Source organism: Centroberyx gerrardi, chromosome 19 (genome assembly GCF_048128805.1).
Source record: "Centroberyx gerrardi isolate f3 chromosome 19, fCenGer3.hap1.cur.20231027, whole genome shotgun sequence".
Lineage (NCBI taxonomy): Eukaryota > Metazoa > Chordata > Actinopteri > Beryciformes > Berycidae > Centroberyx > Centroberyx gerrardi.
This window is the reverse complement of record NC_136015.1, coordinates 3685679-3702679: the sequence shown is the minus strand read 5'-3', so window position 1 is coordinate 3702679 and position 17001 is coordinate 3685679. Positions and strand designations below refer to the sequence as shown.

The 17001-nt window shown below is 41.3% G+C and overlaps 1 protein-coding gene across 1 annotated transcript; it reads right to left on the bottom strand.

Annotated features, from left to right (window-relative positions):
* Positions 1-2370: 2370 nt before the first annotated feature.
* On the bottom strand, positions 2371-11522 carry zdhhc18b (zDHHC palmitoyltransferase 18b). The gene is made up of 8 exons (XM_078290169.1): positions 10702-11522; positions 9427-9587; positions 7771-7920; positions 7402-7539; positions 7178-7229; positions 6942-7044; positions 6416-6528; positions 2371-2769 (listed from the first exon to the last, which is right to left on the bottom strand). Exons 1-8 carry the CDS (start codon positions 10956-10958, stop codon positions 2571-2573), a joined length of 1173 nt encoding a protein of 390 aa, XP_078146295.1. The 5' UTR covers positions 10959-11522; the 3' UTR covers positions 2371-2570.
* Between the last annotated feature and the right edge of the window lie 5479 nt (positions 11523-17001).

Here is a 17001-nt window from a genome sequence, read left to right as displayed (position 1 = left end):
AGCATGTGTTCCCAGTGATATGGACACATTTCCATAACACTTTCCAAGTGGAATTTGTGTTTTTGCGTTTCCTTATATGGAACTGCTCTCTAAAGCTGAAGAAAATATATAACGTATCTATCCTTCAGGAGAAACTATGTATTGGGTAGGGTTTAATCCCTCTAAGCTTTACCTACTGCAGCACAAAAATTCATAGCTTGTATTATCAGTATGAGCAGTTCCTTTCACTGTGTTCATATGGGTGTGAACGAATGGACGCGTGGTTATGACTGCTCTGGCACAAGCTGAGGAGCAACCCCACACACCCAAAATAAAACAACTCACCAACGGGCGTGGTACTGCATCCAGGGTTAGGCCAATATATTGGGCCAATATAGACCTTTTATTAAAAATCAGATATCTGTCAGTATCGTCCACCTCTGTTATGATGGAGGTTCCTCCCTGACCACAGCTAGTGGTGAATATGTTTTTATTATCATTTTGATATCAGATGTCTGACCTGATAAATCATTTGTGTGGTGTGGGAGGATTTTACTCAACAGTCTGTAAAACCTGCAATGAAATCTGCCTCATTGTGCCTTTAGGAGCTGCTAACCCACCTAAAAATATTGTATTAGTATGGCTTTCAATGGAGAGTTTTAGTGTCCCATGATGGTCTGAATGCTGTTTCAGAGGTTTTTCCACCCTGGGGGGGTGGGGTGGGGGGAGGGGGGGGGGAGTTGCATAATGCACTCTACAATGTATTTATCATGAAAACATATGAAAGAAGCCATGCGTGTTCAACAAACCAGAGACTACAGCAGCCAACCAGCCAGCCAGCCAAAAGTACATGCAGACATAGCATTAGGCACCGGGATGTTCCCTCTGCACTCTGCTGCCCTTTCTCTGTACAGGCTTTACCAACCTCAAACCTTGTTATTCCTGCACTAAAACTGTCTCATCAGCCAGTGCAGGACAGATCAAAGTCCAGACAATTCTCCTCCTAGTGTTGGTGGTAGGACACAGGCACAGAGAGACCACATACAGTAGGTTAACACTGGGTTGATGGACACATGGTGAACGTATTGATACTGGTGACAGTTGAGTTTGTTCTGAGCGTTTCTTCACTTGGAGAAGGTTGACAAACACAAAAAATACTCCCAACATCAAAATTTATATCTTGTGGGTGATGGGTGGCCAAACAAAAAAAAAGAAAAATGATTACACACATGATGCATTGCATGAATAAATGCATGTTTATTAAAATTTTTCTTTAAAAGTGTGATACTTACATTTCAGATACTGACAAAATAGAGATATGTATAAATACAGGATGGACAAAATGACAAATCATTGACAAATGATACAAAACAGCATGGAATAAAGGCATGAAAGGGAACATAAATGAGAAATGATATTGACTGGCTTGATGTTGACAATGTGACATCAAGTGTAACAAGATATTTGGTACTTTGATCTTGTCTTTTTGATGCAGACAAACATGACTGATAACACCACAGACAGGAGAAAGTGAACCAACACTGCATAAAGACAAGGAACCTTGGTGCAAAAATAGCTTCACTCACAACTTATCCAGTGTACCAACTGAATTGGGAAGGCTCTATTTTTAGCCACTCGCCGAATCCAAAGCAACAGTAAAAGAAATTTAAAACCAGAAGCACTCCAGCTGCTCTCGGGTTCAGTTTATTCAGTACAAAAAAAAAGTAAGACACTTATATAAGATGTACTTTTAAGTTTTATAGTTGTTTTGTTCTAACATTTAGTCTTGGTGTAAACGAAACAACAAAAAAAAGAGCTGTTTGGCTTGGGAAACGGCGAGCGGCGGCCACACTTGGCCTTGATATGTGGGGATCCAGAGTACTATGGCTGTCAGACTGCAGCGCTATCTGAACCGCAGTTACTTCTTGTAAACAAATGTTTCTGTACAACTCTCCAGGCACCCTTTTATCCCCTGCTGTCAGGAATAACACAAACAGTGCAGTTCTGTGAGGAGGAGGAGGAGGAGGAGGAGGAGCTGAATAGAAAACTCTCTGCTCTCTGCCTCCCTCACAAATAGACACTGATTTCTCACCCTGAGTCAACCTACTGTATAGGAACAAAATACTGAGGCACTAATTGTGGCTGACGATGAAATAACATGAAAAAATATATTATAAAAAACGTTATTGCCGTTCCCCATTTCACAGAAGAAAAAGGCACCTGGGAATTTCCATGAGGCATACAACCATTGAGCTATTCACAAGTCTAATACATAATCTACCAGCAGCAGGTTTTACTTCTGCTCTCCGAATCCTAACACTAATAAATAAGAAGCTATGAAATGAATAGGACCATACTAAATCATAATTTACACCTAATAAGATAGCATACACTATATTGTTACCGTATTACAAAATTGCTTTTAAAACTGTTTGCGCTGAAATCCCGGTCCTCACAATCCTAAGTAACAAATGCTGAGCAGTAAACCTGTCGCTGTGGCGGAAAACTACGGAGGGATGAACCCAACACACACAACATTCAGCAGCAGTCAAAAGGTCGGATTGGGGGTTACAGCAGGCAACAAGGGTCTGTCAAGCAGAGGAGGAGTTTTGGTGGGAGTTGGGGAGTGCAGGCACAGGAGGGGGGGGTTCCTGCAAGCCGCAAGCGAGCTGGGAAGACCCTCCTACCACGTTTATCTCATTTTTAGTGGCCAGAGTGGGCAGCTCGATCTCCGCGCCGCCGGTCTGGGCCGAGTCCTCCGTGGGCAGGAAGCCTCGTCTGTCGATCAAGCTGAAAACGGGACAAAACGAAGGAAAATCGAGGTCAAGGGTAATGTTTAAGCTTCATTCATATATCCCTCTTTCCGCCTGGCATGAACATGCGTCCTCGGTGAGCGGATTGTAAACGGACAGAGGAAAAAAAACGCGTAAAGTCCAGGTGTAAATGCACCCAAACCACCTCCGGACGTGATCAGATACGCGTTTGGCCACTTTAAAGACAAAGTAATGTAATGAGTCTCCAATCCACATATAGACAGTACAAAAATACAAGCTTTTGCATGCAGATCCTACAAGGAAGCACACACAAATCAAACAGGTGGCCAGGGCTGTACGTTAACTTTTTTTGCACATAGCACTGGTGCTACAGAGGTTGATAGTTTTGTAGCACAGGCCACAAAATTGTAGCACGTGTATAAAATGTCTGTTACCATCTCTAAAAACAACCACAAGTAGTGCAGTTCATCACTTAAACAGGTATGTGACTGGCAAAGGACATTAATGTTGCATACAGGGCACACAAAATCCAAACCTTAACAATAAATGTTTTCAGACAAACATTTTCTTTATTTGCCCATAATGGTAAATTGCAGGGACATAACAACTGTATACAAAACATCAATATATTACGCTTCAAATTAGGGGTGTGAATCTTTGGGAATCTCACGATTCGATTTGATTCCGATTCTTGGGTGTCCGAATCGATTCAGAATCGATTCTCGATTCAAAACCGATTCTCGATTGAATGAATAGAAAAGGGGGCACTATTTTCAGTCTCTTGCTCCAGTATACTGTGTGCCAAACCATTCACTGGTGTCCTTAGTCCACTGAAATACAGTATGAAACATAACTGGCAATTAAGATAAATGGTCCGCAGCCTTTTTATTTTAAAAAGTTAACTGCATTAATTAATGAATAAATTAATTTGAAAGCATCTTACAGTCTCCTGCCTGTATGAGAATAACAAAATGAGGGGGAGGCGGAGTGTGTTGTTATTAACGTTATGTCTCCAGCAGTGGAGAGCAGCCTCTCTGCTGCACCGTTAGCTCCGGGGAAAGCCATCGTTGTCCGAGACGCTGAGCGGGCGCAGGGTTTCTGAGGTGAAACAGACTGAGCACCGAGTTATTTTCTTCACCTCAGAGTTGGTTTAAGTTGTTTAATGCTGCAGTGTGTGTTGGTCAGCCGGTCTCGTTTGTTACTGCTGATCGCTGCTCCGCTCTGCTAACGTTAGTCTCTGAGTGACGACGTAGAAAGTTCACAATATACTTCATCTCGCAAAGGTAATTATTTAGTCATTAAATCAAAACATGTTTGCAACCGCTTGCCTTTTTTGAAGATGAACTACAATATAACTCTAGCGTGTGCGCGCTGTAGCCTGTCCGGGTGCTGCACTGCCCTCAGAGGAAACGGCGTAGAGGCAACCACATAGGAATTATGGGATTGTTCCCTAGGAATTGTAGGAATTGATGTTGGATGTATGGACTCCACGCAGCCGGGGACATGATTTTTAATCGCACGATAGACTACAACTACCAAGTAGAATAGCGATGCACCATCGATTCACCTCACACACAAACCCTCACTTCACACAAACAAGCAGCTCCACACACACACACGCAAAACCGTATCGCACGGGTGCTACTGCGGTAAATTCATTCATCGCACAGACCGATTTTTTTGTAGCACGTGCGACATACAGTTGTGGCCAAAAACATAGGCACCCTTGCAATTACTTCAAATATCTCACAATTTTATCTGAAAAATCTTGAAACTGATAAAAAAAAATGGTTCAAGCATTATTTTAATTTCATGGTCAATATTACAAATCTCTTGTTTTTGAATTAGAACTTAATACATCCTTGTAAATCCAAAAATGAATAAAAATGGCACTGACAAAATTACTGACACCCTAGACTTAATATTTGGTAGCACAGCCTTTGTTCAAAATAACTTCGGTCAAGCGCTTCCTATAACCATGTATTAGCTTCTGGCAACTCTCTACTGGCAATTTGGCCCACTCTTCTTGTGCAAACTGCTCCAGTTCTCGCACATTGGAAGGGTTCCTTCTCCCAACAGCTACTTTCAGATCTCTCCACAGGTTTTCAATGGGATTTAGATCTGGACTCATTGCTGGCCACTCCAGGACAGTCCAGTGTTTTTTCTTGATCCAGTCCTTGGTGCTTTTTGAAGTGTGTTTTGGGTCATTGTCATGCTGGAAAACCCATGACCTTCGACGAAGACTCAACTCTCTGACACTTCTTTCAACATTGCGCTGCAAAATGCCCTGATAATCTCCTGATTTCATGATGCCAGGCACACATGCAAGGCACCCAGTACCAGAAGCAGCAAAGCAACCCCAAAACATCAGTGAACCACCTCCATGTTTGACTGTGGGGAAGGTGTTCTTTTCTTTTCTTGCTCTACCAAAAAGTTCTACTTTGGTCTCATCTGTCCACAGAACATTCTCCCAGAAGGACTTTGGCTTGTCCAGGTGTGTTCTGGCAAAATCCAGTCTAGCTTTCTTGTGTCTCTCTTTCAGAAATGGGGTCCTTCTGGGCCTCCTACCATATAGCCCTCTTTCATTGAGTTGGCGACGGATGGTGCGGGTTGAAACCACTGTACCCTGTGCCTGAAGGTCAGCTTGAATGTGTTTGGCAGTTAATCGAGGTTCTTTCTCCACCATTCTAGAAATCCTCCTCTGTGATCTTCGATCAAGTTTTCTTTTGCGGCCACGTCCTGGGAGGTTGGCTACAGTTCCATGGGCCTTAAACTTTCTGATTACATTGCACACTGTGGATACAGGAACTCCCAAGTCTCTGGAGATGGACTTGTAGCCTTGAGATTGTTTGTGCTTGGTTATAATTTTGTGTCTGACCTGCTCAGACAATTCTCTGGTCTTCTTTCTTTTATCCACGCTCATTGTTGTACAAAGAGTGACACAACACAGCAGTATGAGCTCTTTTCTATATTCAAGTGGTTAAATTAGTGTTTTTTATATTGTAGGCATCTGCAAGTCACCACAGGTGAGTTCAATTCCACAGTAAATGAGAATCACCTGACTGAAATCAGATGATTTCTAACACTTTCTAAAAGGTGCCGGTAATATTGTCCAGGCCATTTTAGGATTTCTGAGGAAAAACCTAAGATTTAATTTTTTTTTTCCAGTTTTTCTGTTTTGCTCCAATACAAAGCAAAGAAATAAACATGTAGACACCAAAATATTTGGTCTTTCAACTTATTTATAAAAGAACAGGAGAGTTATTTGAAATAATTGCAAGGGTGCCTATATTTTTGGCCACAACTGTATATGTCGCACTGTACAGCCCTGCAGGTGGCAGAAAGCTCCTACCATCCTAACATGTCAAAAATGGATAGTCAGGATACTGTGGATGGGGAACGAGCGAAACAAGTTATTTACTGTCAATTTCAAAGGACGTGTGTGTCATGAGGGAATACGCTGTGTGGGGCAGTCTACATTTTGGCGAGGGAAAAAAGAGAAATATGTTTTTAATGGTATAGCTGAGACACAGGTGTAAATGCTATCCGGCTTAACCATATCTACACAAGATATGAAACGCATGTTAATGACAGCTGTAAAGGTGGCTTAATCCTGAGAACTTCATGAGTAATTCATATATGATATACTATTTGGGGCTAACCTGGGTGGCATGGGTCCACAGAGCACAGAGCAACAGTTGATGAAGATGTTTTTGTGACTGTATGGGTTGGTGGTGTCTTCTGCCCCACTCTTCCCTGACCAGGAGCCTTTAATCTGTAAAAAGACCGATATACACTGGATATGAAAAGTATTCATCCCATACACAAAAAAACCCTTTCTAGCTAAATGGAGTGGAAATGTATATATAGTATAAAATCCAATAACCAAGAAATCTAGTTTGCAAAAGTATTCACCCACTCCACAACTTATGAAATGTTTTTGCTAGTGAATACTTGCAAAGAGGTGAATACTTTTGTAATCAAGATTTATCTGTTATTGCAAGTTTATACATTTCTGGCTCCACTCCACATTGACAGAAAAGAGTATTTGTTGTAGAATTTACACCAAATATCCTAAATAAATGTTGCTGAACTCATTTTATACTGCAAGAAAATGTGCTAAAAAGTCAAGAGGGGGCAGTGAATACTTTTCATAGCAAAACAACATTGAACTCAAGAAGTACTCACGTCTTCATTAGTGGTCAGGTTGGAAGCGACCAGGTATGTATGGAAGCCTGAGAGGCCCAAGATGGACCAGACTGAGAAGAAACATATCACCAGTTCCACTGCAGTGCAGGGGTGGTCAAGGACAGCAGCAGCATTTTGGGAGTGGGAAAAAACTCACTGACAGCATACATTCGCTTTTCAAGTCTTTGGGTTAAGGGGAGTGTAACACAGCCACACAGTTGTGAGAAAAAGGATATCTGCCTGGACTCTCCTGGAGAGCAAACACCAGGCCTTTTCCACCTTGTGCCCCTGAAAGAGAAGGAAAAAAAATTACTCGGCATACAGAAATGAAGTGAGTTTCAAAGCAGAGAGTCAGGGGGGAAGAGGAGGTGTGTTCGCAGTTACAATCACAGTAAGATCCTGTCATTTTTTATCCATGAATTGCTTTATCGGAGCTTGCCGAACAGAGCAGAAGACGTACTCAGTGCCAGGTGCGTGGTCACACAGCCGAAGATGAAAGCCGTCAGGAAAGAGAGCGATACGATGAAGGTGTAGAAGAAGCGGTAGTTGCGCTTCCCCACGCAGTTTCCCACCCAAGGACAGTGGTGGTCGAATCGCTCTGCAAGAGAAGAGGAGCGCAACCAATGAGATGTCATGGTGAACTGCGGCAGAGAGGACTGACAATTTAATTTATTTGAAAAAATTGGAGCAGTGTACAGTTTGACAGAGGTTTGATTGATTGACAATGTTTTGTGCAGATTTTTGGATATCTTTTAAGTTTGAATGATGAACCCTTCATTCATTATTGAGCAGGTAAATGTCAGTGTGTCGGTGTGTGTCCACGGCTTACCCACGCAGTTGTCGCACAGGCTGCAGTGGGAGGTGCGCGGAGGCCGGAACATCTTGCAGGTGAAGCAGTACTTGAGCTTCACTACCTGCTGGTTGATGAGGACCTCCTTGGTGCGCGGCGGCGGGCGGTAGGTGGTGTTTCCGGTGTTATCTGCGGAGGAGAGAGGAAGGTAAAGAGAGACCCAACATAAAACGAATCAGATTCACCAATCAATAAACCACAAACTGTAATCAGCTGATACAAAATAGGTCATCAGCACCGTTTCAACTGCTCAAACGCATTATACACCCACATTCGTTATTTATACCCGTGTACCATTAGACATTAATGGGACACTGGCTTTTTACTTTTTTTAATAGAGAAAGTCCATCCATTTTTTGAATTTCACAGCCCATATGATTACAGTTTAATGTACTGGACTGTGCAAACCTTTTACATGCACTACTGCGGGCAAAAGTTGAGTAAGCACCTCAATCATCAAGCACACTAACAAGTAATAACGACGTTTGGTTAAAAATTATGATTTATCTCCATGTGGTTAGGCAGCAATGCCATGCAGCCCTAAGAACAATCTGTTAAACACAGTGCTAGATTGAAATTTTACCGTTTATACTTGTTGTGCACTTTTACATGATGTGCCAAAATTGGTAATTGGAATCAGTCAGTCACAAGTCATAAATCTGAAGACTGCCTGCAACATTATCTTAAAGAAAGGGCGTTACGTTTTTAGTGCTTATGTAGCTTTGTTCCAAGAATAGCTGGGGGTCAGCGACAGTAGGGGTGGGCAATATGAAGATCTTACATCATCACCGGTTACAATTTTGTCACGATGAGTAGGAGTTTACGAGGAGCAAGTGAAGGCAGCATCAGACACTGCTATTCGACTCATTAGAGAGAGGCACTCCATATGTAAAGGAAAGCAAATGTTGGCAAGAGGTAACAGAAGCTGAAGCTTTAGGTCAACCAACAGTGGATATCACTAAGGGATCATTCTGAACAGGTCTATGATGAAAGGAAGACAGATGGTAAAAGAATGTGCACAGGTTCTTGTCAATGGCATAACAAATCAGTCCTGAAATAGCTCAGGCCAAATTGAGGAGGGAACTGCTTTAGAAGGGAACAGAACACCTTTCTTCCAGCTAAACGACCCTAATGGCTCCCAGTGTGACATTCATTAGATTGAGTCATGGGAATCGAGTCTACAAAAAATTCTACGTATGACCTTTGATGTGTCAAAGTATATCATACGCTCATTAAAATGAATGGAAAAGAGTATGACTGGGGACTGTTCCCTTGGAGCTTTGTTTACATTTCGGTGTCAGGGAGTGAAATAGCCTACGCTAGCAGAATGACGTCCTCTCAACCGTGAATTACGCTCTGAAGAAAACTAGACCATGTGAAAGCACTTATGACAGTGCCATCCACTGTAATTAGGATGGAATGTCCTTTAATTTTGACACAATTGAATGGCAGTGACCAGAAGCTAACTGACAAAGGAACAGGCTGAGCCAAAGCAGTTCTAAACATCCTTAATGAGGAAAAACACCCTCCCCTTCAGGTCTAGGAAACAAATTAGCATTAAGCAATGTAAAGGCTCAATGGAGAGTTTTAGTGTTCTGTGGTCTACATGCCGTTTCAGAGGCGCTTGGACCTTACCGATCTGCTTCTCGATGTCTGCAGCCTCGTCCGGCGTCGCTCTGGGCAGGATCCCCGGGTCGGTGAGGCTGGTCTGGAGCAGGGTGATGACCACAAACACAAAGAGGACTCCTCCAATGACAGGAATGCAGCTGGTCAGGTGTTTGACCAGGAAGGGGCAGCTGTGATATATGGAGCAACCACAGAGAGAGGAATGAATCACACAAGACATACTGACCACATCAGAAATCCTGCATCCAACTACACCTAAAACTCACTGACCTGCTTAGAGGAAAAGATATTGTGATGTATTAGCATCAGTCTAGAAAGCAGTTTTTCCAACCATAGACAGTAGATCTCACCCCACCAATTTCAAAAGCTGTCTCACATAACGAATCCTACTTTTTTCTACTTGCCCAGGGATCTGGTTTTAATCAACGCTGAATGCTTTTTAATCACCATCTTAATCCCTGGAGACAGAACACACATTTCACCATTCAGTTGTAGGAGGAATGCTATTTCCATACTCTTAATATTCATGATCACAGCATGCTATGATTTCAAATAACAAGGCTGCATTACTGTTGCTGCACAATGTCAGCCCAGATGTTGGGGCAAATTTACCTCCAATACCTAACGTTTCTTTTCTTGTATGGAGAAAACACAATGCCAAACTCCATTCAGAGATCTGGTATTTTAAGTTGCCTTGCTTAACGGTACAAGTACACACCTTGTAGAACATGAATTGAGACCTTTTACGGATTATTAGTAGCCACTCTACAATTCGGCCAACATCCAATACACCAAACAGCACTTGTTTCAAGAAAACGTCAACTTTTAGAACTGGTTCGCCTCTTATTCCAACAGTGGTCTTCCACCAAAATACACTGTGGAGGGCGGTAGTGAGCAGTGTGAACCAAATTCCAAAAAAATAGATTTTATTTAAATTTAGTAATGTTTTGTGCATCATCTATATGCCGAATTTTCCAGAAGACCTTACCAATTCGCAAGAGGCCTTAAGCCATGTTCTAACAGTTATGTAACTTTGTCCATACGCAAAGTCACATTAAATTATCTGATTTTTTAAATGGATATTTGGCAATACCTCCTCTCCATTCAAGTGAGAACAACAATCCTAATTGTACTATTCTGGATGCTAGTGACGTATAGTATTCGTGAGAACGTTGCATGCCAAGTTTGTAACAGTTTAATGGTCGGCTACATTTTAATTGTATTCTTTAGCTCGTTCGTGTTGGGGGACAGCTGTAGACCTAAGATAATGAAACGTGAACTCACTCAAATATAAAGAATAATCCACTTGTGACGAGAATAAGGCCCAGGGTAAGGGGCAGGACGCCACTCTGCCGGGCCACTATGATCCGTCCATCGCAGTAGAAGCGATTCTTGCCGGGGAAAACTTCCCACTTTCTCTTCGGTCTTTTCACCTCCTTCTCCTTGTCATGCCCATTCTCGGTAACGGGATGAGGTGGAGGGGTCGGCGTGGGTGTCGAAAGTGCCTGCGGGTCGATTTGCTGATACTCGCAATTTTTCATGATTTATATTGCAGAGTTGCTGCTCTGTTCCAGTTTGGCCAACCGGAGCATTTGGACAGCGACCGACAGCATCACCGACACCCGTGTTTCAGACAGCTGAATGGAGTCAATGTCGTCATTCCACAGAGCAAGCTAGCTAATCCTGTGCTATGGACATCCAGTTGTAAATAACCTGGGGACTCCATGCTCGCAATTACGCCCACGTTACTTTCCATTATTATCCATCCATGTACTTCAAAGTTAGCTGTCTACATATCCATAAAGACCTACCACAATTCCAATAAGCGATAGCCTACTGGCCAATGTTGGCTAGTTAGCTTTGTCATCCAGAATTAGCTAGCAAGAGCCAGCTGCCGGACCACTTAAACCCAAAAGTAACGTTAGCGTCGCTAGCTTGTTAGCTTGATCAACGTACTGATATTAGCTAACCATGGTTATAAAAGCCATTGGTGCTAGAGTTTGGGAAGCGAAAATAGCACTGTAACTTTAGAAATTTCAATGCATATCGTTCTCATAACATGATTCTTAATTCGTGGCTAGCATTAGTTAGCTGTGTTGCCATCAAACAAGCCTTCCAGACAAACTAATGTCAAGTCAGCAATAATAAATATGCAGAATTTCCGGTCACATATTACAAAATAAAACTCCACCATCACATTTTTAGCTTTAGTTTCATTGTTTCGAGTTTCGAGTGTTTGTCGAGCACCTGCGTAAATATTTTCTCTCCAATAGTGTCAAAGTGTATGCATTTATTTAAAAGGGTAAATTGTTGCTGTTTTTTTGTTTGTTTGTTTGTTTGTTTGTTTGTTTAATAAAACGTATAACACCCTGTGGCTTGACCCAGCTCGCTTAGGTGGACCGTACCTTCAAAATAAAAGCGTCAAGCTGGCCACTAATGGAAAAACAGTATTGAGTATTGAGGTGTACAGAAAAACAAAACTCGTTTCAAAATAATCGCTGGAATCAACATCTGCACTAGGCAAGATTATTATGCAAAAAACCCCGTCTTAACAGGGTAAATCACAAAGTGGGGCTGCGATAGAGAGTGCGAGTGCTTGCAATCTATCCAGCCCGCCGGTGCCGTGTTCCGTGCAGTCAAACATACCCACTGTCCCTCGTGGAATACAGAATTCCTCCACTAGATGGCGCATCGACTCCACAATTGAATCTGTGCCTTTCTTTCACTTTCCTGCAGCATGAAAGTGAAGAGAAGGTCTATCTTGTAATGTAATGTAATGTTTTGAATTACCTGAAGATTCGTATGTTGTCTAATTTATTCAAGGATTTATTAATCTTTGATTGCTCACAGTTCTTTACCCAGAGCCAGTGTAGTACTTTGCATATATCTGTATCCATGTGAAATCCACAGATTAGTGCCAAATAACTTGATAATCATTATATGAGCTAACAAAGTAAAATCTTTGAAATTGTTGCATGTTGCCTTTATATTTCTGTCCAGTGTAAAAACAGTATTTTCTCTCATTGCCTCTCCCACACATGCAGTACATTAAAGACAAGTTCATCATGATCATTGTGGTAACTCTCAAAAGGTTGCAGACCATTTGATATACCCATTACAATGTATTTGTTGCTGAGGGTGTGTTGTATGAGAAATCAAGTATTCACCCTGGACTCTGCATGTAGGTTCTTGTCTGATAGATCTGTGCAATAAGTGGAAAGGACTGTCTGTTCTGCAAACAGGTTAAAGGAGTAAAGTAAGCCAACAGAAACAAATCTGGTTTCAGGTTGTAGTTAAAGGATAAGGCTGGTATTTTTTAATGCATTGCTTACCGTCAACAAATCCTATGAAAATAACAAAATCAGCAATGATTTTGTTTTGCCAACAAGTCTCGTCCATGTAGCTGCTGCTCAATGAAGCCTCATGTCCCAGCAGCCATAGAACTCCATTGTATTAAAAAAACGTTTAAAAACCCGTCACAGAGCCATGCCGTTGCTCTGGCAACATATTTCATCATCACGATGCACCGGGCCAGCCGACTTTTTCCTCAAACAACTTAATAAGCCGGCTGTAAACACATTTGCGATCTCAGGAAAGTAGTTCCGTAGCACCGAAAATAGTCCCCGGCGTAATGAAGAATTTGTTCCCATTTGAATTTGATTTGGTAATAACTACAACAGCCTGACTTTTCATGGTAACAGTTAGCGATTTCTAAAATTGAAACTATGTCTTTGTGAGCTGTATTTCAAGGTTTTTAGCTTACAATTGGAGCCAATGACTTCCGGGTTGACGGCTAAAGAAAGGAGTAGAGCAAACGCATTGTTGATTTTGTTATTTTCATAGGATTTGTTGATCGTAAGCAATGCATTAAAAAACACCAGCCTTATCCTTTAAGGTGTGGTTCATTTGTAGATGGCATTTCTCCAGTTCTTTGGGTACAAAAAGGGGCAAAAACCATTGTCCTACATGTGAAATGGTTCTGATAGATTTAAATGTAGGCTAAAGGTGTTTTGCAACAAAAAGTTTCACCCTCTCTGATTGTCCCTTTCTTTCTCCGTTTGTGTGGGAATCCAATGCAAGAATGCCATGACTGTACTCAAGTGGGTGTCGGTTTGTACATTGCAATCCTGGTTGATCTATAATTACTTGTGTATTTTACATGAGTGTTTTAGATGTGTGATAGGCCTACCACTAATTCACAAATGTACAAACGTAGTGACCTCAAACGTTACACACTACAAAACCCACTGTAACACAACCTTGAAATAATATTGATGTACTGTTCTGTCTCATTTCCCTGTGCAGTTTGGTGAAAATCAAGAGAATGAAGGGTGTTTTTTTAATCTGCTGGTTGGAGAGAGAATTGAACCCAGGTCATAAAAATTGCTCTTATGCTTTATTATTCATTGTAGACAGAGATTTTCATGTCCTTACATAGTGGCAGTCCATCTGTCTTTGGTCCTACATGCGGGTCTAAACCCTAACTTTCCTATTGTCTCAAGTATTGAAATAACTAAGGGGAGTGGACTGGCTGCTCTACAAGCAAAATACTCTCATTAATCCAGTATAAATAGAAAGCAGCAAGGCAAGAGCCAAGGTGTGCATCATGAGGAATTAAGAAAAGCAGAACACGCCCAAACATGTTTTCTCCATATGGCATACAGTTGGTAAATCTGCAAAAGTTGAGCTCAAGTGACACAGCAATAGTGGAGAACAAGCCTTTCAGGACATTGGATTTCAGGAATTAAAGAATAGGTTTAATCCATCCAATTCTTCATTTTACTTCTTACATTTGTGCACCGCAATGAAAACCTATGGTGTATCATCTGGAACAAGTATAGTTATTCACCCAGTAAGTGAAACCATTAAAGCTAGAGTCAAATCCAGAGGCATACTCTCAGTCTTGTATAGGCCTATAAATTAGAATATGTACAAAAAGATCTGTCTTTTAAAAGTCTCTTTAGGTGAGGGACCTAGGGTTAGGACAGGAGAATGGTAAGCCAGCTTTACACCGAGCATTTAGGCTATTAGCTACCAGTTACTGGTGGATCTAGAAAAGTGGGGCTAAAATAACCTGGCTCTGATCCAGCTCACAACCTTGGAGAAACCAGCCAGACCTGATGCGATTTTAATATTTAATATCTATGTCCCCAATCAAATTTGTAAACTGGAATATCCGCCGTGTTGGCTCCCAGACCAAACGACACAAAGTTCTAAATTATTTAACTAAATTAGACTCAGACATCTGTCTACTTCAATAAACCTATATCCCACACTCTGGAGATCAGAAATGTAAATCTCCCCAATTTAACCAAGTATTCTCAGCAACCTACAGTTCTAGACAAAGAGGCGTCTCCATACTGATAAGTAAAAAAAATCCCATTAATTCATAAGACCACCATTGCAGATGGAAGATTTATTACCATCAACATCTCACGTATTGAAGTAATTCAATTATACCAGATATAACACATACCACAATCCACCAAATAGTGATTAGTGGCCATGCACCTGTCTCTCTATTCTTTTTTTTTTTAACAACTTTATTTACATTTTCACAATACAAAATATATTCAAGTTGGCATATGGTTACATGTACATATTGACTTATCACCCCCACCCCACTCTAACATAAACACCCACCCCCACCCACATCCTCCCATTCAGGGTCACACAAACAACCAAGGAGAAGAAAAAAAAAAAATGTTACCAGCCTTGTCCTTTACATCTTTGGTATGTAAATTAACCAGTTTACATATATGACAGCTACAGATTGTTCAGTCAAAGGACACATAGAGTTTCAAAATAACTAATAAAAGGAGACCAGGTTTCATCAAACTTTTGGCGTGATCCACGTACAGTATATCTGACCTTCTCTAATTTCAACATTGACATCACCTCCTGAATCCATTGCATAAAGGATGGCGGCTTTTTTGCCTTCCAATTAAACAAAATAAGTCGACGGGCCAGCAGAGAGGCAAATGCAATTGCATTTCTTTGGTGACCAAGGAGGCCCCCTTCTGACTGGACTATCCCAAAAATGGCAGTAAGGGGGTTGGGATTCAGTGTTGTATTGCATAGAGATGAAAAACATTCAAAGATTGAGGACCAGAAGCTGCTTAGAGATTGGCAGGACCAGAACATATGCCCTAGAGAGACCGGCGTATGATGGCACCTAGGACATTCTGGGCGGACAGATGGATAAATTTTGGACAATTTATCATTGGAAAAATGCAGGCGATGAAATATTTTAAATTGTATCAGATTGAGTCTTACACAGAAAGATGAAGAGTGAATCTGTGAAATAATGGAGTCCCACAGTTCATCCGAGATTTCCTCTCCTACGTCTGATTCCCAAGCAGCCTTTGTGTTGTCCCATGTAGGGGAATATATATTCTGTATCACATTGTATACTTTGGAAATTAATCCCTTGTTGTATGGATTAAGATTAAGAATGCGGTGTGTCGGGTCTTTCTGGGGGGGATTGGGGTAGGACGAAAAATGTTTGGAGGCGAAGCTGCGAGCCTGAAAGTATCGAAAATAGTGACTATTTGGAATTTTATGGTCTTGACACAGAGAACTGAATGATCTGAATGAATTATCATCAAATAAATCAATGAAAAAGACCAATCCACATCTATGCCAGGTCTTAAATGCCAAGTCTAATTGTGAAGGTGGAAAGAGATGATTGAATGTTAACGGAGAGAAGCCAATTGTGCGTGTGAAACCAAAATGTTTTCTAAATTGGGTCCAGATCTTAACTGAGTTTAGCACCGCAGGATTTAAATTATACATTTTTCGAATTCAAAGGTAGTGGGGAAGCCAACAAAGAAACTGGAGAAACGGGAAGGCTAGATTGTAGTTCCATGGTTGACCATAAAGGCCCCTCCTTATCTGCAAATGTGGTGATCCAGTATGTCAATTTAGAGATATTCGCTGACCAGTAGTAGTGTAAAAAGTTGGGTAAACCTAGCCCACCCTCCGATTTGGATCTTTCCAAACTCGCTTTTTTAATTCGAGAGGTAGATTTATTCCAAATGAAGGTAGAAATGAGACGATCTAATTGTTTAAAAAAAGATATTGGCAAAAAAATGGGAATCATTTGAAATAAGTATAAATACTTAAGCAGTATTGTCATTTTGACTGAATTTATGCGCCCCGCAAGGGAGATAGGAAGGTTTGGCCAGCGTTCTAGGTCTCCTTTTGTGCGCTCCAATAGCAACTTAAAATTATGCTTAAAGAGTGCTTTGAATGAACTTGTAACACATATTCCTAAGTACGTAAAACATTCCTTTTCCACTTTGAAAGGAAATTGGTTATAAGTACTTTGCTTAGCTAGCTTGTTGATAGGGAATAGTAGACTTTTTGATAGGTTCAATTTATAGCCTGAAAGCTTTCCAAAAACTTTTAGTAAATCCAGGAGGTGAGGTATACCGTTGACTGGATCTGCAAGAAAGAGGAGCAAGTCATCCGCATACAGCAATAATTTATGACTGGCTCCACCCCTTTCAACCCCTTGGATCCCTCGGTGAGATCGGATGGCAATAGCTCAGGGTTCAATCGCGATATCAAACAAATATGGGG

What these genes read in the sequence shown, in the direction of transcription:
- zdhhc18b (XM_078290169.1), bottom strand. Translation starts at nt 10,958, where the DNA reads ATGAAAAATTGCGAGTATCAGCAAATCGACCCGCAGGCACTTTCGACA. An exon ending in AGACATCGAGAAGCAGATCG is followed by an intron (nt 7,921 to 9,426) that starts GTAAGGTCCAAG and finishes TCTCCTCCGCAG; the next exon opens with ATAACACCGGAAACACCACC. An exon ending in TGTGGACCCATGCCACCCAG is followed by an intron (nt 2,770 to 6,415) that starts GTTAGCCCCAAA and finishes TCCCGTTTTCAG; the next exon opens with CTTGATCGACAGACGAGGCT.